Here is a 27,129-nt window from a genome sequence, read left to right on the forward strand (position 1 = left end):
CTTACCACTTACCTCTACAATAAATAAAGTTTATATATACTTATAACAAATGGGACTGAGTCCTGAGGGCGGTCAAACTGCTTAAACAGGAAAAAGCTTCCTCTGCATTCACAGGCTGGGTGTGAGGGGAATTCAGAAAGTGAAAGGCTTGGCAGAGCTTCTGAGATAGCAAAGCCAAGCAGGATGCTTGAGATAATGAAGGGTAAAATGCCTGGAAAAAGAAGTACTCAATGTTAGGGTTTTGTTTTGTTTTGTTTTTTTCCTTTAGACAAGGAGGACTCACTCTGTTGCCCAGGCTGACATGCAATGGCGTAATCAGAGCTCACTGCAGCCTCAAACTCCTAGGCTCAAGTGATCCACCTGCCTCAGCCTCCCAAGTAGCCGGGACTAATTTTCTTATTTTTAGAGACAGGAATCTTGCTATGTTGGCCAGGCTGGTATTGAACTCCTGGTCTCAAGTGATCCTCCCACGTTGGTGTCCTAAAGTGCTGAGATTACAGGCATGAGCCACCACACCTGGTCAGGTTTATCATCACTTACTAGTCTCCGTAAAACTGGGCAAGATGATTTTTCTGAGCCTTTGTGATTACTACCCACACTAAATAGTGCTATTTCCAGCACTATTCCGAACACCAAAGATGTTAACAGACAAAATCTGTCAAGGGCCATGGAATTTTAATAGATTCCAGACTCTCTCTCCAAACTTCTGCCCCTGGGATATGGAATAGAGCTTCCCAAACCTGGCTGTGAGTCTGCAAACACTGGGGAGCTCATTTTTTTAAAAACATAATATAATGTGTCTTAAAGTATTCCTTATCATCACAATGCAATCTACATAATATATTATTTATAAGAAAATGTTAGAAAAGCTCCTCAGATGATTGTAACTGGCAGACAAGAATGAGAACCTGAGATCCCTAAGTTTGGCAGGCCAGGACCCAGTTATTTTCTCAAAGCATGCTGTTTCTCCCCCGGAGATCACAATAAGAAAAGGAAATTTTATTTTTATTTTTATTTTTTGGAGACAAAGTCTCACTTTGTCACCCTTGGTAGAGTGCCGTGGTATCATAGCTCACAGCAACCTCATGCTCTAGGGCTCAAGCGATTCTTGCCTCAGCCTCCCAAGTAGCTGGGACTACAGGCACCTGCCACAAGGCCTGGCTATGTTTAGAGACAAAGTCTTGCTCTAGCTCAGGCTGGTCTCGGACCTGTGAGCTCAGGCAATCCACCCGCCTCAGCCTCCCAGAGTGCTAGGGTTACAGGCATGAGCCACCGTGCCCAGAAAAGGAAATTTTAAAAAGCAGATTTGCTTCATAGGCTACAGGGAATAGAAGTAGAGGCTATACTGTTCAGCCCACCACGATATGGTGGCCCATAAAGACCATAAGGAGCTGTTCTGTTCATGGATAAGGCCAGGCTGGGCATTTACATGAAAGCCCTAAGGATCTTTGGCATCAACATTAATTATGCCAAGACTCATTGTACCCAGCCTCATATCAGGGGTCTATGTATTGAACACCTGGATGACCTCACACGTGGGCCAAGCTCCTTCCCACCTACATGCCTGCTGACACTGCTTCATCTGGTTAATTCCAACACATCCCTCAGATCTCACCTCTAACATCGCTTTCTTAGAGAGGCCTTCCTTCACATCCTACTCAAGTCAAATGCCCCAGTTTAAATGTTCTCAGGGCATGCTCTGTTTCTCCTCCAAAGATCACAATTTTAATTCATGTTAAGAATTGAATCAATAACCCCCAAATATGTGAGACTCTGATAGAAGGACTGCTTCTATATCTTCAGATCCTGGCATAGCACCTGGTCCCATTGCAAGGGACTCAATAAATTGTTGAATGAGTGAATCCCATCCCCCAAAGAAATTAATCCGTCTTTTTCCTTATTTATTTGTCATCCTGAATTTTCCTACCATTAATTCAAGCAAAGTAATTTATTTCAATGTGATTGGCATAGCTACTCCATGAATGGATTAATAAATTGTGGTGTATGTATACCACAGAATATTATGCAGCCTTAAAAAAGATGGAGACTTTGCCTCTCTTATGTTTACATGAATGAAGCTGGAATATATTCTTCTTAGTAAAGTATCTCAAGAAGAGAAGAAAAAGTATCCAATGTACTCAGTACTGTTATGAAACCAATTTATAATCACCCAGACTTTCATACAAAAGATGAAACACGACTATAGCCCAGGATGAAGGAGGGAAGAGGAGGGGGTTGGGAGGGAAGGGGTGAGGTTGAATGGAGGGAAGGTAATCAGTGGAACCATACCTATGGTACATATTGCAAAGGTACATGTCAAATCTATTAAGTGTAGAGTATAAATGTCTTAATACAATAATTAAGTAAGTGAGGTGAAGGCTGTGTTAACATGTTTGATGTAAGCAATTCCAAATTGTATATAAAATCAACACATTGTACCCCATAAATGCATTAATGTATACATAATTTATGTTTATGAATTAAGAAAAAAGAAAAATCATTTACTTAAGATAAATTGGGAACAGATTATCAATTCCTTAGAAATAACAAAATTACTGCCTTAGCATTTTGTTGATCTCCATCTTTTTCCAGAACATCTTTTTCCTTGCTGCCCATGTACCCATTGGCTCTTCAGCTTTGTTTTTAAGAGAAAATATATACACATCCCAACTCTTGAATTATGGTATACCCACTGCACAGGCCAAAAATAATATTTAGCTTTGTAAATTCCTTCTGGGCTTAGACAAACCTTGTCTGAAGCTCACAGACAAGAATTGTGCTCATTTGTCATCTAACAAATGGAGCTGCTACTCAAAATAAGGTCCCAGCACCAGTAATATATTGGTGTCACTTTGGAGGTTATGAGAAATACAGACCACACCACAGACCAAATAATTAGAATATGTGCTGTAATAAGATACCTTTATATAAAAGATTGAAGACTGCTCTTCTTGAATGTTGGTTCCTATGAACAATATGGACTACTCATTGGTGGGTCTAGAAAAGTCTCCCTCTGTCACACAGGCTGGGGTGCAGTGTGTCATCGTAGCTCACTGCAACTCAAGCTCTTAGGCTCAAGTGATCATCCTGCCTCAGCCTCCCCACTAGCTTGAGCTACAGGTGCAGGACACCATGCCAGCTAATTATTTCTTTTAAGACAGGGTCTCATTTTAGGGTACTGGTCATTCTTGGCCATGCTCTTGTATGTTTTAGAAGTCACCCACAGAGGTCTTAGTGGATAAATCCAATCAAGATGTCTATGGACCCAAGCCACAGAACATATTAACAATTATACGGACTGATAAACCAATAGGCTAATAATAGTAATAACAGCATGTAAGCTCAGATGCTACCTGGGCTGATCTTAAACTCCTGACCTCAAGCAATCCTCCCACCTCAGCCTTCCACTATATGGAATGAGAGGCCTGAGCTACTGTGCTCAGTCTAAATGAGTTTTCCTCCCATTTTCTTAACATTTCTTACCATTTCTTACCATTACTATTTTTATATGAGTTTAGGTATCAAAAGCTAGGCTTCTGAAGATTTGACTTTCATCAAACAAGATGAAAAAGATTATAAAATCTTTTTTCCAATTCCCTGAATTTGCTAGAAATCTGAGCTTATATGCTGTTATTACTATTATTAGCTTGTTCTTTTATCAGTCCGTTTAATTGTTAATATGTTCTGCGGCTTGGTCCATAGACATTTTGATTGGCTTTATCCACTAAGACATCTGTGGGTGACTTCTAAACCACACAAGAGCATGGCCAAGAATGACCAGTACCCCTAATACTTGCGTAGGTTGAATCGTTAAGATAATTTTTTTTTTCTCTTACCAACAAAGAAAAATGGAGGATGGGGGTGGGAAGCCCTTTTGATATATGGAAATCCTCCAACTTGGTCTAAATGCCCAGTAACATAGTGTTATGTGGGTATAAAGGAAGTAACTGAGGACTATTTCTCAAGAAAAGTTGGCTTAGCTTAGGTCCCGACTGGGGTCTATCCCTACACTCAGATAAACTCATTCTGTCCCTCTCTGTGTGTCTCTTACCTTTATCTCTGGTATACGTGTTGATTTATTTGTGTTAGGTCTCATTGTTGATGTTTTTCTTAGCATTTTGCAATCATCTTAAAACCAAAATCTGAACATTATTCTTGGCAATTTGACTAGCAAGGAGGAGGCTAAGCAGGCACTTTATAATCATGGTAAGAAGTCAAAGGTCAGAGAGGTCAGTCTGCCCAGGGACAAACAGTTGATTTGGTAGATCCGTTCGGATCAAGGGAAATTCATCTAAGGTGGAGCGGAAGTCTTGGCACAAAACCATGACGATAATGTGGTGACAATAGCAGTGGTGATGATAATGGCTTTCATTGTATTTAGCATTTATCAGGTGCCAGGGTTGGATTTAAACCACAGTATAAGACAGGACCGGAATTCTACAGATTCTGAGAAATAATACCCACCCAATTTCTACTATTCTTTTTCTTCTCTACCAAGTGAGAAACATGGATCACCTCTATCTTCACCTTATGTGTTAACTGTGTAGGACTCTGATAATAACGATAATGATAATGATAGAGCAATATAGAATGAAAGTAATAATGTAAATGTGCCCTTATATACTGCCTAACTATAGATCCCACAGATATTAATTGAATTTTATCTATTATAAGTCATTCAAAAATATTTGTTGAGTGCTAATAAATGCATTACTGTATGCTATCCTGGATAGAGTGAAAAACAGATATGGCCCCTATCTTTGTGTGCTGTTTTGTTTTCTTTTTCAAATTAATATGAAGGTACAAATTTTAAGGTCTCACTGTTTTCAATTGTAAGATAAGGTTCAAGTTGTAGTTGAGCCCTTCACCCAGGGCGTGCGTGCTGAACACCCTTACATTGTGCACCTTAGATAGGATACTGCCAAATGCCCTCCCATCTCCCTCTTTGCTCCTCCCCCTTGCTAGACTACATTTGTATTTCTTCATTCCTGTGGGTATGTAGTTGTCTATATGTTGGTTTCATATTAGTATTGAATACATTGGATTTTTTTCCCATTCTTGAGATAGGGTTGGAAGATTGTGTTGCAACTCCATCCAGGTAAACATAAAAGATGTAAAGTCTCCCTCTTTTTGTTTCGTTTTGTTGTTGCTTTTCAATAAGGAAATGTATTCTGCTTCATAGCAGAATTGTTGAGATGGTTATAACACTTGATTCCAAATCAAAAGACCCAGAACATAGATTTCGCCTTAATAGGAACAAGAATCGTGATCTTGGGTCTGCCACTTAATTTCTTAGTACCATCTGAACAAATACCACATTAGACTAGATTTTTAAGAGCTCTGCCGACTATAACCTTTCATTGTTTGGTTTAGAGTTTGTACCACCCAGTGTTGGAAGGGCAATTTGGCTGAGGGGATATAAAAGGGCAGCCTTTACATTTTCTTACACCTCTGCATTCCAGGATTTGGTCATGATGGGGCTGGGGACCAGATTCCAGATCTAGTCTTGAATCCCACTCCAGTGTGATCCAGTCTCCATAATTCTTCTAGAGCCAGTCCAAGGTTCCTATTGGGCCATAAACTGTCAGGGCTTTTATTTCCAGGAGCAGAGAACTCCGGGCCATGTTTTCCGCTCAGCCCGGCTGCGGCCCTGCGCGGACTGACAGTGCTCTGGGCCAGGAGCAGCCTCACTACCAGCTTTCCCTTTCTTCTCGCTGCCCACTTGCGGTTGACCTTCAGAGGCCGGCAGAGTCCTAGCTACACAACTCCTCCCTCGCAGTTCTCAGAGCAGACTCCCAAGCAGCTTGATTCCTGAACTCCTGACACCTTCACCCACTCATGGGCTTGTAGATACCGCGGTCCTGGTCACTCCAGTTTCCAGCCCTGCCTGAGACCTGACCACCACTTCTAGGAAGAAATGATTCCCATCTGTAGAGTGGCCCAGCTTAAAATGACTATTTCCAAAAAGGAGAGAAACATGGATGTGTATTTCTGTGATCGGAACTGTCATGGAAAGGAACAAGGGCACACACCCACCGGGACCACAGCAATGCAAATAAAGTTCATTAGAGGAAATCTGGGAGGAGAGAAGGCAGGATTCCTCTGAGCCCCCTGGCTCGTCACAGGGAGAGTGTCTAGGCTGGGCAGAGCTGGGCTGGGCGCTGCCATAGGGGTCTGGCTGGATAGAACTCTCTAAGGAAATGAGGAACTTGACATGCCTTGTTAGAAAAGACCAGCCTCTCAAGTTCAACCTGAACTTCCTCTCCACATTTTGCTTATAGTTTAGCAGGCAAGAGATCTTGACATTCACAGTGAGACTAACTGGGATAGTGTCATCTCCATAGAGTGTCATGAGTGCACAAAGGAGGAAGCAATTATTTTCCTGGTGAGTGGGTCCCTGAAGGAAAGCTCAGCAAATCTGACAGCTGAGTAGAACGTTTCTGGATGGGTAGGATTTTCCAGGTAAAATGCTTGTAGGGGGAGAGTGACATTTCAGTGTGGGGGATTGTTTTTAAGGCACTAGAATTTTTTCTATGCATAATCAGGTCTAGACCTCTGTGGGACTATTAACTGTACAGCCTTATAGCTTTTAATAATGTGCTTTCTTTTACAGCTGCAATTCTTTTGATTCGGGTAATCTATTTTTAGAGGCTGCTTTATGTAATTAGTAATTATGACAGAAAATGAATTTCCTAGACGTTAAATATGTCATTTTAAATCTTATCTTTAATGAGCTGAGGATGTTAGTGTTCAAAGATACATTCAGTACCTACTATACCCTATGGGAAGGATACGTTGCATGGATCTAACTGTGGTTGAAGAATTAAGTATATATAAAACCATATGGAAATTTTTTTCACTAATTTTATTATTGATTGATTGATTTAGAGGCAGAGTCTCACTCTGTCACCTCTGGTAGAGTGCCATGGTGTCATAGCTCATAGCAACCTCAAATCTTAGGCTCAAGCGATCTTCTTGCCTCAGCCTCCCAGGTACCTGGAACTATAGGAGCCCACCACAACGCCTGGCGAATTTTTTTCTATTTCTAGTATAGGCAAGGTCTCACTCTTGCTCAGGCTGATCTCAAACTCATGAACTCAAGCAATCCACCCAATCCGGCCTTCCAGAGTGCTAGGATTATAGGCGTGAGCCCTCACCCAGCTTTCATTAATTTTAAATATTTAAGAATTATCTGTTAGGTATCCCATGAGTAAGTTATAGTATTTTATATAATAGGTATGCAATAGAAAAAAACAGACTATCTTTTTCCAAAAAGGTTTTTTGATTGTCTTTGTTGTTTTTGTTTTCAACAAAACATATTCTAAATTCAGTATGATTCTATTGGGGAGGGGGGAAAGAAAGAATGTTATACTCTCACTGCGGTATGTGTACGTGTGAGACATGTGCTCATCAAAGCCTAGAGAAAGGTGTGGATAATAGAAAATGATAGCTGTGATGCTACGGCACTCTACTGAGGACGGCATAGTGAGACTCTGTCTCAAAAAAAATATATATATATATTTGAGGCACACCCAACATCCCCTCATGGCACACCCATATGCCTGGGCACCCTAGTTGAAAATCACTGGTATAAAGCTTCATTTCCATCAATCTTGGAGCAGTAAGCCCTATAGTCAAAAATAGTACCTGAAATTTAACCAGTTACTTGGCATGTCAAGTGTTGTGGGCCTCAGCAATTTATGGCAGTGATATTCCACGGAATTTGCCCATCCCAGAAACTATTTTATTGGTCAACCAGGCATCTTGTCAGATGCAAGTCTTGCCAAAGAGGTCCCCGTGAGCCAGCAGCTAAGGTGGCTCTCTGCATGTCTAATGGGTGGGCAGCCACCTGTTCCTGAAGATGGCTAAAGTGTCAGGGATCAGGCTTGGGCCTTGGTTGGAGGTACCATTTCCATATCACTACAGAACTTTCTGAGTATTTAAGTTCAACAGGACCCAAAGCAAGATGAGAATGTCAGGGGGTGGAGTCATCATTTTTCCTTTCAGTGACATTCTCCTTTTCTAGAAGAAGAAGGAAGTCCTTGTGGGCTTGACTGACAAGAAAGTGGTCTGGTTTCCAAAGGCTTCAATCTGCTGTGAAATTGATCACTGATATCTGTAATTCCATGAGTCTGAAGGAGAGAAGAGGCTCTAGGCCAAGGTCTGCTTTCCTGGTAACTGGATTGCATTCAAGGCTTCTTTCCATGGCTGTCCCCTCCTCAAATGCAGTTGCTTATCTGGTCTATAAAGCCTATAGTATAAAGAACACTGGTTCCAAAAACAGGCCAATCAGAGGTTGGGCCTCCATTCCTATAGCGAGATGGCAACATAAGGATTAGAACTTTGACATATAGAATATCTTTTTGGTATGTGGCACAAGAAGGCAAGAAGGTCACTTGGGTATCAGATTTTTTTTTCTTCCTTGGAAGCCCATCATCTTTGGTCAGCTTTTCCAGATGGGGTGTGACAGAATGCACACAGTAGACTTGGTGGGGAGGTCATCAACAGAGTGGGATATTTGGCCCCAACCAGCCATTCTCATGTCTTAGCAATTGTTCAACTCTCAATAGTATACAATGTACTACCAGGGAATTTGCTATGGCACTGCTTGCCTTATACATAAAGGCAAATGATATCAGCCAGAGTCCTCTCCAAAAAAAAGGTACGTAACAACACAGAACTCAAGGAGGAGTTTACTAACAGAGGTATAAGCTGGACAGAGGAACCAGTAAGGGCTAGGGAGGTGTTCAGGGACTGGTGACAGAGAGGAGCTATTGGTACCAACCCTGAAAGAGCTGTGGGAGGGAACGGTGTTATTAGAGCCAGGTGCACTGAAGACAGGAGAGAGGGCACCGACAGGAGATACCTCCATGGAGAACACAGCCTCAACCCAAGTCTCCAGCAGATGGAGATTAAATGGATCCCTCTTCTTTTAAAAAATATCAGATTGATCTAAGGGTACAAATGATTAGGTTACATTGTTTGTATTTATTAGATAAAATCCAAGTTGTAGCTGAGTTCTTCACCCAGGAGGTGTGCACAATATATCTCTATATTGTGCCTTAGGTGAGAGCACACCAAATCCCCTCTCCCCTCCCCTACTTGTAGTTGTGTTTTTCACTCCCCTTTCCCAATCTCCTACCAGTGCTTTCCATTAGCTGAACTCAGCTGGAAGTCAGATAATAAGGGTGCCCAGGTGAAGTCAGATAACAAGGGCACCCAGGTGGAGTTCATAAATATCAGCCTCTTGGGGCATACAGAAGGGTAGAGAATCGAAAAAAAGAAAAAGAAAAAGCATTAGCCCATCCACGCCTGTATCCCAAGTGTCAGCCACTCTTACGATATCAGACATTGCAAGAAAGCAGTGGCTGCTTCCCTGTTTAAACTTCAAGGAGACACAGTAAGACTCCAAACACTCACAGCTTCCCCAGCCGGCAGAGCTACTGAACTGGTGGATGGCACTGTTCAGCACCTGGACTGTATTACATCTTAGATAATAATACTGCATTTTCTCTCTGCTTCATAGCAGACATTTCACTGATGCAATCTTAGCAGGCTTCTGGATTACAGGCCATTCTTGGTCCCATCCTCAGCCACCATATTAGAAGCCACCAACTGGGGACACTTTAAATGTATCCAGTCAGCAGCTCCACTGACCATACACCCAGAAGGTTCCTATCAATTACACAGGCTGCAAGGAAGCAAGAAGCGGGTTGCAGACAAAAATAAAAAATTTTTAAAAACCCAGACATTTGTTTGGCAAACTCAGGAATATTTTAAGTCTCCCTTAAGGGAAGAACAGGAAGCCGAGTCCCAGCACTTAGTACATAAAGCTGCTGGAACTGTACCTATAAAGATCTTATATATGTCCCACGCCTTTATGGTTCCTTTGTGGGTTTGCTCCACAGGAGCAGCAAAATCCATTCCAGATTTTTGTGTCAGCTCATCAGCTTGCTTGCCTTTCCTGCTGCTCCAGTCCCTGATCTTCACTTATCCCTGTAATTTTATCCTTCTCCCAGATTTCAGCTGTAAGCATGTTCCTGAATTTTCTTGGGCTTTGCAGAGGTAGGTCTCCTTTATATCAATCAGCCCAGGCTGACACACTTGTACGCAGGAATTAAGTGTCCTCTCCCCACCTCCCATCTCCTGAGCTCCCAGATGAAAGGGCAGCCCAACCAGGGGAGGTTAACACCAGAGCTTGTGTGACAAAACCCCTAGGACAAAGTACTTGGGGCCCTCAGGAGGGCCAGCTGGACAAGGATGGTTCCAAAAAACGCTTAGCACTCAGACTAAGTGGAGTGTGACCTTCGTGCACCCAGCTGCCAGGCCACGGGCGTGCACCACCAACACTACGTGCTATAAATACAAACTGGGTTGGGGGAGTATGAGAAGAGAAGGATGAATGTGTGTGCGACCCCCTCTCTCCATCTCTTCACCCATCTCAACTCCCAGCTTCCTTATCCCACTGAGCGGTATGGCTAGGTTGAACAGATGGAGACTGGACACATCTATCACCGTGGAGAGCTCAATAGAGAAGGAGCCTAAGCTATGCTGTTTTATATATGATGGTGACTCAGGGGTCACATCTAGGCTGTCATATAGCCGGGGCCTCTGGAGCATCTGGTGACTGCCCATTCTATCTCTAAACTAACTCAGATCTGCTGAGGCAGCTAGTTGCTAAACCATGAAAACAGTGGAGTCTACAGGACCATTTGGATCTGTCTCTCCCCAGCCAAACTGTCAGGGAGTGAGTCTCACCTTCTAAAGAGCAGGCATAGCACCCTATTTCTCTTGATCTCTTCGAGTCCTGAGCCCAGATGCTTGCACGGGAATTAACTGGGAATCTCAAAGCCAACGAAGTTACAATGTGATTTCCAAGAGGGAGGGTAAAAACACTGCTAAAAAACACTTGTCATAGACAAGGTGACACTAGGATTCTAAACAGAACATGTAAAATATTTATTTTTCAAGCATTGTCCATTTTTACTTCTGAGAAAAGGAAAAACAACCCTTTTTTAAAAAATCCACATATGAACTCTTTTTTTCTGGAACTCTGTGCTTTCTGATGTACCATAAGAATTATGATGGCAAGCAAATAAAATTTTAGTGAAATTCTTCCAAAACCTTCAGAGACCAGCTTCTGAAACTATTAGCAGACTTGGATAAACCATTTCTCCCACCCAGGCTCACAGAGTCTGGAGCCCAGGGAATCTGAATAGCAAAGTCCAGGGCTCTCTTGGTCCTATTTCTTCTCTTTCCAGCTGTTAATGGGGGGTTGGTGGGGAGCAAAAGGAAGCCACAGCCCAGAAAAGGGTTCTCCTGGTCCTGCCATCTGCATTGTTCCCCCAACCTCCTCCACCTGCCTCATACCATGTTGGGGAGAAAACTGGAGGCTGAGTTGAGGCTACTTCCCCAGAGTGGTGGGGGCTAATGCAGCAGGGGCTGGAAACCAGATGGTATTTTGCCAAGTGGGAAGTGGCAAAGCACAGATCGGCTACATGGAAGAAGCAAGACTTCCACCTGAGTGCCCCTTCTGGCATTCTGGGGGAAAATTTAACCATTTAAATGTTAAACCATTAAACAAGTACGTAGGGGTGCACTGTTCCCCCCCCCCCCCACTTTGGCATCAGCTTCCAACATGGCTTACATGGCACTGTGGGATGGTGTTTTTATTTAGGATTTTGGTATTTTATCATGAAATTTTTTTTGGCATTAATACTTATTTTTAAACATATTACATTAAAATGTTATTTATTTTGATGACTGAATTTTCTGGCATCCTCTTAAACTTTGTGCTCCAGGCAAGTGGTTCTCTCACCTCACCTTACTCCTGGCCAGATAGTAGGGTAACTTTATACTTTTTGGTCTTCTGCATTAGGTCAAGGCTGGACCAAGCCCAAGTATAATAGGATAGCAGAAGCAAATGCAGTTTATCTGAAACTCCCATCAGCTTTTGGATTTAAAACAAGTGGCCCAACTAAGGGAAAGATAAGGGGCGGTGCCTGTGGCTCAAAGGGGTAGGGCACTGGACCTATATGCCGGAGGTGGTGGGTTCAAACCCAGCCCCGGCCAAAAACTGCAAATAAATAAATAAATAAAACCAACTAAGGGAAAAATAGAGGCAAACATCAGGACCAAATGGCTTTATAAGCACTTATTGTTCCCTTGTAAACAGAAATGATTGTTTTGTCTTCATTCATCTGTTCAACCTGACTTTAAATGTTCTACTTGTTGAATACCACATTAGGCCCTTAAGTAACAAGGATGAGTAAGACTGAGATTTTCCTCTCTCTCCATGAGAGAGAGAACATTTCTCAGAATCTAATTCAATAAATGCTCTAAGTATGTGCACAAACAATTTGGAGGTACAGAGATGCAGGCAGAGGTTTTTTTGTTCTGTTTTGTTTTGCTGAGTGGGTTGTAGGAATTACACTTTTGTTTACAACCATAAATAGAATGAATTAATAGCACAATGAATGGAGGAAATGGACTTTTGGTGGGAGGACTTTTGGTGGGAGGAAGGAAGAACATCATTTCCGCTCTTACAAATCATTGGAAGAAACTTTCTCCAGGATGTGGAAAAGTTTGGAAAACTTACTGATTGATGCATATATAAGCTTGGGAAATTAACATTTATTGTTTATCTAACCAGGCACTTTACACAGTTATTTCCATCCTTTATCTACCATAGGAGGGATGGTTTCTATGAGGAATAGCTTCATAGAATTTAGGCATAGTTAACTAGTCCAACATCTTAGTACTAGTAAAATATTAAAACAGGTGTGTGAAGTCCAGGTCTGGACACCCCAAAACCCATCATAATGTACTGCCTCTGGAAAAGTAATGGAAAAGAAGAAATCAGACAAGTGATGTATGCCTTAGCTCATGGTCTATTATACTTAATTCTCCCACTCCCATTTTAATACCATCTTGGAAAATCTGCAGAGTGGCCATCTTTTGAGCGTCAATCAATTACACCCTCTGGGAGTCTCAGTTCATCCCTTCACACTTAGAATAACTAATTCTCTGGAATCGAAACCTTAGCCAAAATAAATTTTAAAACTTGAAAAAATCCATTTACTATACACCTTGCATTCCCCTTAATAGGCTGAAAAATAACCATGATGACCAAATTGAGAATGACGGACACTAAAATTTCAGTCCATGTACTCATTTCATTGGGAGGAGGGGAACATAAAGTTACTCATTCTAGGATCATTTTCCCAGTTTGGGAGAAGAGCCCTTCTCTGGTGCCTCTGATTGATCCCTGATTCTGCCCCTACTGAGCGAACAAACATCCCTGCTGTGTGCGAGACTCACGCAGCGAGGGAGCCGGAGGCGGGGAAAAACGAAGAGTTTCTGAGCTGAAAAACCAAGAGAAGGGGTGGGTTTGGGGGGCCACGGACGTACAGGCGTGTTAGATGTGACGCAAGGCTTCGAGGATGACGGGTGTAAAATTTCACAGAGAGGATGCGAAGACTGGGAAGATTTGGGAACAGAGACTGATGGGGGTCCGGGCCAGGAAGGTTTACGGGACCAGAATCAGAGGAGAGGGCTGCATAGACCTTAAGCCAAGCGCAGGGAGGCAGGCAGAGCTCCGCCCCCGGCCGCAGGGCGGTGGGCGGGGCTGGCCTGGCGGTTACATAACAAACCTGGGCGCGGGGCTGGGGAGCGGCCCGGGCGGAGGCAGGGGGCGGGGCATGGGCGGGGCATGGGCGGGCTCGGGCTGGAGCCAGGCCCACACCAGGCCAGGCAAGATGGCGGCCGTGGAGACCGAGGCGGCACTGCTGACCCTAGGATCGCTGCCCACGGATCCCCTGCTCCTCATTTTATCCTTCTTGGACTACCGGGACCTCATCAAGTAATGGGACAACGCGTACGGCGGGAATGGGGACGCGGGTAAAGAGGCGGTGAGGCAGGAGGGAAGGAGGCTAGGACCGCCCGTAGGACTCGTGTTCCCGCGGCACCAGAAGGTGGACGCCTGGGCCGCCCTTATCCTGCAGAGCCAGCCGGGGCCCGGGGCGAGACAGGGATAAAAAGGGCCTCACCCTGAGGTTTTCTTCACGTCTAGGGCCCACGCCTGAGGAGCGACGGGAGCCCCATCTCCCAGGCCTCAGCGAGGCCCAGTCGGAGGGAACTGAGGTAGCGCCTCCACCTCGGTGCTGTCTCACCGCGCCCCGCGGACCCTCACTGGCCCCGCGGATCTCCGCCTGGCCTGGCCCAGCCCCAGCCACTGTGCAAAAAGCCCCTGTCCCGGGTGCGCGATCTTCTCTTTTGGGCCCCGGGCTGGGCAGGTGGAGCGTGAGAGAGAAAGAGGCAGACACCCCCAGGCCCCTTTGGTGCGACTTCTCTGGCACCGTGATCGCTGACAGGGCTCACTTTCTCGAACTTAAATGCTTGACAATTGTTTTCCCCTCTGCCTTCCTCCTTAACGGTTTGTGTTGCGTTTTGTGTTTTGATATTGACTCCCAGTGATGCGATGCAAGGGACTGTCTTCCCTCCTGTACACCTTGGGTTTCCCACGTTGCAAGAGTTTGTTCCAAAAATAAACACCGGTTGCTTATCAGGGTGGTTAAACGGCCAATTGGTTCAGAGGTTGGAACTATCTTGGATGGTGGAAGAAATGGCGCTGCCAGCCCGCCTCCCGAGGAGGTGTCAGGATTGTTTACACCCTTGACAGCTGGTGGCATGGCTCTGAGTTTCCTGTGCTGCCGCGTGGCCTGTACTTGCAGAGGAGGAAGAATCGCCCTCTTAGGATGGGTAGGCAAGATTTGTTTTGTTTGGATTCTAGCCATTTGATGATTTTGGCCTGTGTTGTTAGGGGTCCTTTTAGACATACAGATTCCTTGGAGTTGCAGATAGCTGTTGCTAAGTGGTGATGGAGAAATACCTTGAGTTTCTGGATGCTACCTGTATCAGTAATTGCTAACACTTACTTATTTAGAAAATACATTTTTTTTCTCCAGTCACGCTTGTACTAAAGCAGAGAAATGAAGTTTTTCTTTGGGACAGGCTGTTCTAGCTAGGCTGTTTTCATCTGAAATATTCTGTTGCTATGACCTCTGACAGTCTAAACAGCCCCCCTCCCCACTTTTGATTGCTGCCAGAGTGGTCTTTCCAAGACACATCTGGTTATCATTCTCCTTTAAACCCTCTGCTACCCCTGTTGTTTACATACTATAACCTAAACTTCTGGGGCATTGAAGACTCTTATCATTTGGTTTCTTATCTAAGGCCTTTCAGGCTTTATTTCTTCTCCACTATCACATTTACAAAATCCGCTCTAGCCAAATCAGACCTCTGTCAGCATACCATGAACTTGCACTTTTTGTTCATTGGCTTAAGCTTTTCACCCTGTGTGGAATGCCTTGCCCACCTTTTCTCAACCTGGCAAGGTGGAATTCCTGTAAGACCCTCTTTCTACCTCTTCCTTCCTTTGAAGAATTGATTTCCATGCCAGATAGTACACTTCTCAAATGTAAGGACTGCCTTGTTTATCTTGGTATTCATCATTTTTTCAACACATGTTTTGAGTGCCTGCTATGTGCCAGCCTGTTACATGTTGGAGGTACAAAAGTGAACAAGGCAGATCAGGTCCCTTTTAGAGAGTTTGCAGTCTAGTGGGCAAGATGGAAATACAAGTAAGTGTATAATTATGAGAGGTTTAAAGTGCTGTGAAGGAAATCGATTGCTGTGTTAAAGAATGAGGAGAGAGATGATCAACTAAAATTAGAAGAAGCTGCCATATATGAAGGGTGGCATTTGTAGTCCTGGCAGAGGGAACGGTGTGTTCGGAGGTTGGTTAACGGGACTGTTGAACAGGACTGTTCAACAGGAAGGCCTGTTGGAGGAGCTAGAAGACTGGCGTTGTTGGAAGTAGGCAGTGACTTACGGGCAGAGTGATAGATGACACCGGTAAGATCATGCAGAACTTTGTGAGCCAAGGTAAGGAGGGTAGATGTTATTTAAAATGTTTTAGGTAGCAATCAAAATTTTAAACAGAAGTGACATGAGCTCTCCATAAATGTCTGTGGAAATAAATTGAATACTATCAGATTTTATCCATGGAAAAGTGTTCAGTGCCCCACAGGCTATTTCCTGCACCATACAGCCCAACTTTGCCCAGTGTCCAGCCCAGTGCTAAACTTTGGTATGTACTTGCTGAACTGGATATCATTGGGTTGAATTAGTCCCTTGTGATCATCCTATAGTAGCAGTTGCATAGTTTGAATGTGAGATTGTATGATGCCTTCAGGGTGATTTATTGCATATAATTCTCAACCGTTACATCACAATTACTGGTGACACTTTTTAAGCACATTAATAGATGAATGAGGTGCAAATCGCACTCCAACTGATCACAACCTCTAGAACATGAGTTTTCAACCTTGAATCAACTTTGGTGCCTATTCCAGATTCTTTTTGTTGTTGAACTTCTAGGGCAGTGGAGGGAATAGAAGAAATGGGAGGGTTTATTCCTAGGTTTACAGAAGTTATTTTGGCCATCTCCTGAGCTTGGAAGAAAATAATAAGGATGATGTTTTTGTAAAATCCGAAAATCAAATAATGGCTAATTTCATTTACTATAGATTGATTTTTAACATGCCCTATTCAAGGCCTTGACAAACCCCATATGATGTAAGATTCCATTCATTGAAAAAAAAAAAAAAGATTCCATTCATTGATTAGCTATTGCCCAGATGAGATCTTTGAATACCTACTTTCTATAAATTGTGATTTCTCTTCTAAAAGGATAGAGATTTAAAAATAAATAAATAGAAATTCATTTTCCCAATTTTAGGTTCATTCTTTTTACAAGTGTAGGGTAGCATTTACAGGATTGGAGCACTATTATTTTAGTGATTTCTGTATAGTAAGACAATTATTTGCTTTTAAACTTCCATGTTTGGGGCAAATGTATAGCCATGAATATTAATTTATTTGCTAATTTTGTTTACTATAGATTGATTTTCAACATGCCCTAGTCATGGCCTTGACAAACCCCATATGATTTAAGATTCCATTCATTGATTAGCTATTATGATTTAGACCAGGCGTCCTCAAACTTTTTAAACAGGGGGCCAATTCACTGTCCCTCAGACCATTGGAGGGCTGGACTATAGTTTAAACAAAAAAACTATGAACAAATTCCTATGCACACTGTACATATCTTATTTTGAAGTAAAAAACAAAACGGGAACAAATACAATTCACACCACTTCATGTGGCCCGCCAGCTGCAGTTTGAGGACGCCTGATTTAGACACTCCTTTTTAGGTGGACTCTGTTAGTTGCTTAATGAAAAAGAGTCTTTGGTTGCAGTACTTTTTTACTTTTTTCTTTAAGAAAAAGGTAGAAAAAAACAAGCAAAAGTCCTGTGTGATTAGTATATATCTTATAGATCTAGGGGAAAAAACCCCAAACCACTTGTTTATACCTTAATAACATTTCTTCCTATATGTAGAAATGATTACTGTTCTAATAATAAATGTGAAAAAGCTCCTTGATTTGAGATTAATTCTAATGGTATATATGGTTTAGAGGTTTGAGGATTTATTTGTAAACTCAGTTCCACTACTCACGAGGTAATTATACTGCTTAACATGTTAAACAGGCTTTAGATACTGTAATTATAGAGGTCATAAGTGGAAAATAAGAAAAGCAAAGACATAAAACAAAACTTGATGAATAATTTATTTTATCTTTTTATCTTGAATTTTCTTATTTTCTTTTATACTAATTGTGAATCTGGTTACTGCCAGTTGTTGTTATGTCAGTCGAAGACTTAGCCAGCTATCAAGTCATGATCCGCTGTGGAGAAGACATTGCAAAAAATACTGGCTAATATCTGAGTGAGTATGTGGGAAATGTGTATTGGTAAAACTTAGCCCTTGGTTTCCACTATGCCATTCTGTCCTGATTTTCCTCTCCCATCCTTGTCTTTTTTACACCTGTCAGTAAATGATGATCTCCAAGGTTCTGTCTTTGGCCCACTGCTCTTCTCCCTCTCTGATCTCTCCTGTGTCCATTGTTGCACTTTGTAGTGACTGCCTGTATGCTTCTGACTCCCAAACCTCACTCTCCCTCCCTGACAGCACCACTGAGCTCTGGATTTGTTTGCATACTTATCTACTGGACCTTTCCATTGGCTGTCCCACAATTGTTAACTTCAGTGATTATTCACTGATTGTTAACAAATTTGACAGAATCAAAGAATAGATGACAGAAGGTGGGAGTTGGGAAAGGTCAAAGAAAAGTTAGGAATACTAATATCTTTCTCTTAGATTGAGGAGAGTCAGGTAGCAACTAATGTTGAAACAAGAAGTAAAGATTTAAGTATTAATATATTTAAAGCTACAAACTTTAGGTAAAAGTAAAAATAACAGAGCTCTCAAACACTGGGAAGAGGAAAAATGGGGGAGTGGTAATTTTTTAAGTATTGCTATATCTTCTTTTTTTTAGATATAAAATTATAAGTTTATTTTATATTTTAGCAGGAGAGAAAGTGAGAGAGCGAGAGAAAAAGAGACAGAGAGACAGCATGCTATCCCAAAGAAAGAAAGGAAGACTGCCCCCCTATTGCTATATGTTCATCTTTCATATTAGGGTATCAATAGATAATATAAAATTGATAAATCAAGAACTAAAGGCATAAACGTTTGGATTTATAGAGATAACTTCTAGAAATAACTAAACTTTCCTTTGAGAGGTTGGGCTTATAACAAGAGACTAGTTTTTTATCCTAAGTTCTTTAAAAATTTTTAGTTTTGATAATGTATGTATATATTATTTAAATTAATAAAACGATGCTAACACCCCTCTCCCAAATTGTTTTCTTCTCTATTCCTAATCCTATCTCTATCCCTAGTCTTCATGGCAGTACCATCTGCTTAGACAGCCAAACCAGAATTAGGAATTATCCTAGATCTGTCTCCCTCCTCTACCCCCTTCCTCCTGCCCTCCTTTGGCATTCATTTAATTACCAAGCCTTTCTGATTTTAGCTTCTGTGTATTTCTAGAATCTTCCTATTCATTTCTTCTAACTACCACAGTTAATTCAGTTCATCATCTCTTACCATGACTACTGCAAAACCCTCCTAACTCATCTTTATGCCTGTAATTTACACCTTTAAATCAACCTCTCACAAACTATAGCCATAACTCTGCTCCTTTAACACCCCTATTAAAACCCTTTAGTGGCACATTGGTATGTTATCTTAAGGCTTACCTTTAGGCTGCTGTGGCTGCCTTATCCTTTCTCACTTCTGACCTTTAAATTTACACTTCATTCTTTCCTAATAAGATGATACATTTTCTGAAGGCAAAAGAATGTGCCTGAGCCAGGCGCTATGGCATGCTTCTGTAGGTCCAGCCTCTCAAAAGGCTTAGGCAGGAGAATCACTTGAGCCCAGGAGTTCAAGACCAGTTTGGGCAACCCAGTGAGACCGCATCTCAAAAAAATAAAGTACCATATTTTTTGTGTGTCCTTAGTGGTTAAGTGGACACTTAACATATGTTTGGGGAATTATACCAAATAGAAATATTGAATCATGTAATTCCTTGGATGCTTTATGATTCTCTCACACCAGTCAGTGTTGGTGTGCTATATTAATTTTATCATATCATTAGATTCTAAGTATTTTCTAAAATGGAACGTTATAAAATTTTAAATTTTATAATTGATATATATTTAAGGGTAAGTTGACATTTAAACCCCATGCACTATTCATACTGTATTTTATTTTATTTTTTTTTTTTATTTTTTTTTTTTTGTAGAGACAGAGTCTCACTGTACCGCCCTCGGGTAGAGTGCCGTGGCGTCACACGGCTCACAGCAACCTCTTAACTCCTGGGCTTATGCGATTCTCTTGCCTCAGCCTCCCGAGCAGCTGGGACTACAGGCGCCCGCCACAACGCCCGGCTATTTTTTGGTTGCAGTTTTGGCCGGGGCTGGGTTTGAACCCGCCACCCTCGGCATATGGGGCCGGCGCCCTACTCACTGAGCCACAGGCGCCGCCCCATACTGTATTTTATTAAGGATTAGAAAATTTACAGAAAAATAAGTAGGAAGTGAGAAAGTAATTGACTCATAATCCCATCATCCAGCAGTAACTTTTGTTACAGTTTTTAATGAGTATCACTTTTTGGCATCTAGTCTTCATTTGTGGCTAAAATAAATGAAAGGAAGGGCAAAAGTAGCCACTAGTATGTTGGTAAGTGTCTAAAATGAATGCCAATATCATTTCAAAAGATTTTTAATCTCTGTTTTTCATCTGTTTAGGGAAGAGAAAACACAGCAAGATCAGTGTTGGAAATCTCTCTTCATAGATACTTATTCTGATGTAGGAAGATACATTGACCATTATGCTGCTATTAAAAAGGCTTGGGATGATCTCAAGAAATATTTGGAGCCCAGGTGTCCTCGGATGGTTTTATCTCTGAAAGGTACTGGAAATGCAGGATTCTTCTTCCTCATTTTTGTTACTATTGGTATAAATAAGTTAGTTTAAATAACTTTGAGTCTCTATCATCTGTGCAACTGTGTTAATCTAATCCACATGTAACTCACCATTCACATATGGTCAAGGAAAGAGAATGCCAGAATGCTGAAAGGACCTTCCCTTTGCTTCCCCTGTTTTTGCTCAGCCTTGGGACTCACATGGTTATTTACCAGAAAAGAAAGCTGAACTTTTATCCTTATATTTGTTTTATATAAAGTAACTTAGATTAATCTTACATCTTTAGATCTATATCTATATAAAGAATATTAAGCAGGGCGGCACCTGTGGCTCAAAGGAGTAGGGCACTGGCCCCATATGCTGGAGGTGGTGGGTTCAAACCCAGCCCCAGCCAAAAACTGCAAAAAAAAAAAAAGAATTTTAAGCATTCCTTAATACTTGTAAAGAACCTGGCTCTTTAAGAGTATAAGAGCATCATAATAAAGAAAACTTTTATCCTTATTTTGACATTTACAGAGTAGTGAAACTAAGATTTGAACTGTTTGGCCCCAGGATCTCTGGTCTTTCTACTACACTATTATTGTCCAGTTTGACAAAAAATATTAACAAGCGATTTTCATTAATTTGTTTTGTTAATTGCTTATGAAAATGCACAGATAGATTACAGATATATTGCAACTTACCTGCTTTACTTTCCAAATTTTTTTACATTTCTTCACTGAAAGGTATTGGATACATGTTTTGATTTTGCCAACCTAAAATTGGCATTAGTTCTTCTCAAATGTTTTCCTTCCTTTACAACTAAAGACTCTTTTGAAACAGCATTTCTTTTTGCATTTCACATTACCACTGTAATTTTTCCTTGCAAGCGTTACTTCCATATAAATCATGGTTATAAGACAAGGTGCTTAAAACTGAATTGCTAGAAGGTAGAGGAAAGAATGATTTGGCAGAGAAAGTGAAGTAGAACTTTGAAGGAAAGTACCTTTGAATAATATTTTTAATAGTTAATTTTCTTAGAGGAAAAGAATAATACTATTCTGAAAATAGGTATTTGGTGGTGGTAAGTAAAATAGGACAGGGCTTACAATAGCTGTTATTTATTAAACAAAACTAGGTACTACGCTAAGTATTTTGTGTGTATTACTCCATTTAATCTGCAAATATATTGGGATAAGTAATTACTATTCTTATTTTATAGGTGAGCTACCTAAGGTATAAAACATTAGGTAAGTTGTTTACCATCACAAAATAAAAAACAAAACTAGGATTTGAGTATAGGACAGACTCTAGAGCTATCTATAATCTTAACATCAACTGAAGGGAGAAAGGACCTATCTTGTTTAGGATGTCTTAGGACACTTTAAAAGCTAATCTTAGGACATTTGGAATATGAAAATGTAAACATGGTTCTCCCCTAGGCCCAGAGCTACCAAGAAGGAAAGAAAGTAAGGGTAGGTGATAGCTTCTCTCCACAAACCCCCCTGTTTTATTTGCATTAATTTGGCATTTCCAGGTTCACTACTAACTATTCTTTGCCTAGTGATTAGAGAGGTAAGGTTGTCAGAGAATTCTTTGATAGTTCCTGTTTTCCTTCCTAGCTCCCAGGTGCCTGTTCTCCCGGACTTTGTTATGCTTTGGACTAAGAGAAAAGCTGTTTGATATCTACAATGCTAGGGATTCTAAGAACTCTAGATTTCTGAATTTTAGAGCTGAGTCAGGATCCTACCTAGGCACCTCAGGCGCCATAATCCCTGACTCAATTTCAATAATATAGAGGTGGCAGATAAAAAGGAAAGTCAGGGCGGCGCCTGTGGCTCAGTCGGTAATGCGCCGGCCCCATATACTGAGGGTGGCGGGTTCAAACCCGGCCCCAGCCAAACTGCAACCAAAAAATAGCGGGGCGTTGTGGGGGGCGCCTGTAGTCCCAGCTGCTCTGGAGGCTGAGGCAGGAGAATCGCTTAAGCCCAGGAGTTGGAGGTTGCTGTGAGCTGTGTGAGGCCACGGCACTGTACCGAGGGCCATAAAGTGAGACTCTGTCTCTACAAAAAAAAAAAAAATTAAAAAGGAAAGTCAGAAAGCAAATATGCATTGGGCATGGGAAAATTTTTATGGAGTATCTTGAAATTATGGTATACGTGTATTAATGTTCTTATCACATATCTTAAAATTTCATATTTACCTTAAGTGTTGACTTAGAACTTCTGAGTTAGAAGGGACTTTAGAGATCATTTAGACTAGGGGTTGGCAAACTTTTTTTTTAAAGGACCAGATAGTAAATATTTTAGGCTTGGTGGGACACATGGTCTCTATCACAACTGTTAAAGGCAGCCGTAGGTAATAACTGCACTTGTAGATATGGCTGCATTTGAATAAAACATGATTTACAGAAACAGGCAGCAGTCCAGGCTTTGGGCTGTGGACTCTAATTTACCCATCCCTAATTTATGCTAGTACTCCTGTTTTACAGGTGAAGAAATATACCCAAAGAGTTTTAGGTGACTTGCTTAAGGTTTCAACACTAGTAACAGAGATAAAACTCTATGATCTAGGTTTCTCAACTCCTAGTAGCCTTTTAGCTGCTTCCTCATATGAGTAGGTGAGAAGGAGAAGGAAAATAAATGAGTAATTATTAAGTATTAGCAAAGCACTTTAAAAAACGTAGGCAATCTGAATTCTCTTTATAATTCTTTGAGGTAGGTTGTATTATCCCCTTTTTGCAGGTGAGGGAAGAGGATTAAAGAAGGGAATTAACTTGCCAGAGATTGCACAGTCAGCAACTGGTGGAGCCAAAATTTAAACCCTGATCGGTCTGGCTCCTGAATTTTATCATAGTAGGATGCCTCTTTCAATCTTGATTTTACTGTATTATGAACATGTATTTTCTTATATGTATATTTGTGTCATGTTTGTTTGTTGTTTTGGGTTTTGTTTTTACTTTTTTTGTAAAACTCTTCAAGAAATTCTTGGTTTCTTAAGGTTATATGTTAAATGTCTAACATATAGTAAATACCAACAAATATTAGTTTCTTTCCTCATCTAGTAGTTCACATAGCTATTCAGTTTGGCTTCTTTTGTACGTGATAAATTTTCTCTTTTTTCAAATAAACTTTTTACCTTGGAGTAATTTGAGATTTATTGGAAAGTGGCAGAGAAGTTCAGAGAATTCTGTGTACCTTTCACCTAGTTTCAGTTGCCCATAATGTATCTCACCATAGGGCATTTATCAAAACTAAAATTTTGACTGGTACATTGCTATTAACTACACTCCAGAGTTCATATGGATTTCACCAGATTTTCCACTAATGTCCATTTTCTTTTCTAGGACCCAGTCCAGCTTACTACTTTTTATTTGGTTGAATTATCTTTTTTACATGTATTGGACTTGATAAGCAGTATTTTATTAGGATTTTTACATCTATGTTCATTAGAGTGTTTGTCCTATAATTTTCCTTTCTTGCAATGTTCTTGTTAGGTGTTGGTATCAAGATGATGCTGGCCTTGTAAAACGAGTCGGGAAGTGTTGCCTCTTTTTCTGTTCCCTGGAAGAGTAAGCTTGGTCTTATTTTTTGCTTAAATGATTAGTAGAATGCACCAGCAAAGCTATTCAGTTCTGGAGTTGTCATAGCAGGTTATAAATTAAGGATTCAATTTCTTTATTACATATAGGACTATTAGATTTTCTATTTTTTATTTATTTATTTATTTTTTTTGTAGAGACAGAGTCTCACTTTATGGCCCTCGGTCTGTAGAGTGCCGTGGCCTCACACAGCTCACAGCAACCTCCAACTCCTGGGCTTAAGCGATTCTCTTGCTTCAGCCTCCTGAGTAGCTGGGACTACAGGCGCCCGATACAACGCCTGGCTAGATTTTCTATTTATTTTTAATGTCAATTTCAATAAGTTATTTTTCTAGGAAATTTTCCTCTTCATTTACATCATCAAATTTATTGACATAAAGTTTTTATAATATCCCCTCTTGCCTGTTGGATCTGTAGTGATATCACCTTTTTCATTTCTGATATTGTCTATACTTTCTGTTTTTCTTGACCTTGCTAGTTAGGGGCTCATTAATTTTATTAATCTTTCTCCAAAGAACTGGGCTTTTGCCTTTGTCAGTTCTCCATTGGGTGTTTGTTTTTATTTCATTAATTTATTTGATTCTTTCTCTTTGATTTTTTTTTTTTCCTGACTTGAGTTAATTGGTTAGATCATAGACTTTCAGGCCTTCTTGTTTTCCCAAATGAATTTAGAGCCATAAATTTCTTTGTAAGCGTATTAGCTTGTCCCACAAGTTTTATATATTCTGTTTTCATTACCATGCAGTTCAAAGTATTTTCTGGTTTCTTCTTTAGTCTTTGGAGTATATAGGAGTATAGTGCTTAATTTCTAAACATGTGGGGATGTTTTAGTCATCTTTTTAATATCATTTATATTTTCCCCTGTGATCAGAGAATATACCTTGTATAAGTTCAGTCATTTAAATTTCTTGGAAGTTGTTCTGTGGTCCAGTACAAGATCAGTTTTGGTGTACACTTGAAAAGAATGTATAAGCTGCAGTTGTGAGTTTGGTATGGTATACATAATTAAGTAAAATTTGTTAATTTTCGTCTGATATTCCTCACTCATACTGTATTGTGTTTTTGTCTGCTATTCCATTAGTTATGGAGAGAAGTATGTTAAAATCTCTCACTGTGGTAGGCAGAATTCTGAGATAGCCTCCAAATTCCCACTCACTGGTCTACATGTCCATGTCTGTCCTTGAGTGTAAGTGATACTGTGAATATAATTAATTTCACTCCCACGATTAGGTCATATTATAAAATGGTGATAGGATTTTGCAGATGTAATTAAGATTCCAAATTAGTTAAATTTGAAATAACCATTAATTAAAAGGAAAATTATCCTGAGTGGGCCTCATTTAATCAGATGAACCCTTAAAAAGGAAGGGGCTCTTCTAGAAGTCAGAGAGTATATATCTTTTATTGGCTTTGAATGAGCAAACTGGCATGTTATGGTGAGGGCCATGTGGTAGGGAATGGCAGGATTGCCTCTAAGAGCTGAGGCTATCAGTTCTACAACTGCAAGGAATTGAGTTCTACCAACAGCCAGTGAGCTTGGAAGAGGATCTCAATCAAGCATAAGATGAAATAGCAGCCTCAGTTGATTCCATAGTTTCAGCCTTATGGGACCTGAGCAGAGGATCTAGTTGAGTCACACGTGGACTTCTGACCTACAGAAACTGTGAAATAGTATGTGTTGTTTAAAGCTGCTAATATTATAGCAGTAGAAAACTAATACAGCCACTTTGACTGTAGTTATATCTTTTTCCCATTTTAGTTCTGTCATTTAAAAATATATATTTTAGGTTTTCTGCTGCATTGTGAGCTGCGTCCATGCAGTACCTCTTAGTGTGGGGCAGTGAACTGTGGTTCCGTTAACATAGGGATCATGTAAAGATCTTCACATCTGAAGGGAACTGCACATGTCAGCCACAGAGCCACTCCTAGGCATCACATGCTAGCAAGATAAAGATGAAATGGATGATCTATGAGCATATAGAAGACGGGAGCCAGGCATAGTGATACACTACTATAGTCCCAGATACTTGGGAGGCTGAGGCAAGAGTATCGCTCAAGCCCAGGAGTTTGAGGTTGCTGTGAGCTATGATGCCCACTCTACCCAGGGCAACAGAGTAATATTCTGTCTCAAAAAAAAAAAAAAAATAGAGATACTAAGTGGGGCCAACACACCTTACAAAAAAGGTGTTTTCAAGCTGGAAGTTATCATTCCTAAGAGATATCCATTTGAACTTCCTCAGATCTGATTTCTCCAGTTTATCATCCAACCACTGATTGTGCTGCAAGGATTTGTGTAGATGTTCTCAAATTGCCACCTTCAGAGTGCCTGGAGACCATCCCCTAATATTGTAACTGTGCTGACCTCTATTCAGCTACTTATGTTAGAACCCAACTCTGGTTAGAACCCCACTCATGGTTGACATAGCCTCAGAATTTAAATCTAATAAACCAGTCTTTCTCAAGAATGCCAGACAGTGGGGTAGCACCTGTGGCTCAGTGAGTAGGGCACTAGCCCCATATACCGAGGGTGGTAGGTTCGAACCCAGCCCTGGTCAAACTGCAACAAAAATATCCGGGCACTGTGGTGGGTGCCTGTCGTCCCAGCTACTCGAGAGGCTGAGGCAAGAGAATCACCTAAGCCCAAGAGCTGGAGGTTGCTGTGAGCTGTGACGCCATGGCACTCTGCCAAGGGCGACAAAGTGAAACTCTGTGTCTAAAAAAAAAAAAAGAAAAAGAATGCCAGACAGTGGACAGAGAAACATGCAAGACAGAAACAGGGCTGATGAGGAAGAAATGCTTAATCTACCAGAGGCTGGTGAGTCTGAAGTAGACAACTCAATGCAGAAAAGGGAAGCCAGGCAGCTAGGAGGCATAGAAATTTCATCCTAATGTTTAGTGGGGATTTGTCCTGGTCTGTCTTAGTTAATATATCCTTTGCCAAGGTGGTCTAATTTTCCTACCTTTCTTGAATGTTTTTCTTCGTTTTAATTACGTTATAATTTTTTGTCCTATAAAAGACTATACATTTATGTATTCTGCTCTATAGTGATTCTGAGTGCAGTTTGTTTTATTTATCGCGTACATACACATT

At 41.0% G+C, this 27,129-nt stretch overlaps 1 protein-coding gene and 1 pseudogene across 3 annotated transcripts in view; both read left to right on the plus strand.

Annotated features, from left to right (window-relative positions):
* The first annotated feature begins 13,731 nt into the window (after positions 1-13,731).
* The window catches only part of FBXO3 (F-box protein 3), a 39,145-nt gene continuing 25,747 nt past the window's right edge, over positions 13,732-27,129 (plus strand). The window contains exons 1-3 of one of the 3 annotated variants that reach the window (XM_053562917.1): positions 13,732-13,861; positions 17,762-17,851; positions 20,281-20,444. In XM_053562917.1, coding sequence (XP_053418892.1) covers positions 13,758-13,861; positions 17,762-17,851; positions 20,281-20,444 — 358 coding nt within the window. In that variant the 5' untranslated portion in view covers positions 13,732-13,757. Of the gene's footprint in view, positions 13,900-17,761; positions 17,852-20,280; positions 20,445-27,129 lie in introns of all 3 variants that reach the window. The other 2 variants (XM_053562919.1, XM_053562918.1) reach the window with 2 other exon arrangements.
* LOC128565240 (ubiquitin-conjugating enzyme E2 T-like) lies at positions 22,761-26,934 on the plus strand (annotated as a pseudogene).

This window comes from Nycticebus coucang, chromosome 14 (assembly GCF_027406575.1).
Source record: "Nycticebus coucang isolate mNycCou1 chromosome 14, mNycCou1.pri, whole genome shotgun sequence".
Classification (NCBI taxonomy): Eukaryota; Metazoa; Chordata; class Mammalia; order Primates; family Lorisidae; genus Nycticebus; species Nycticebus coucang.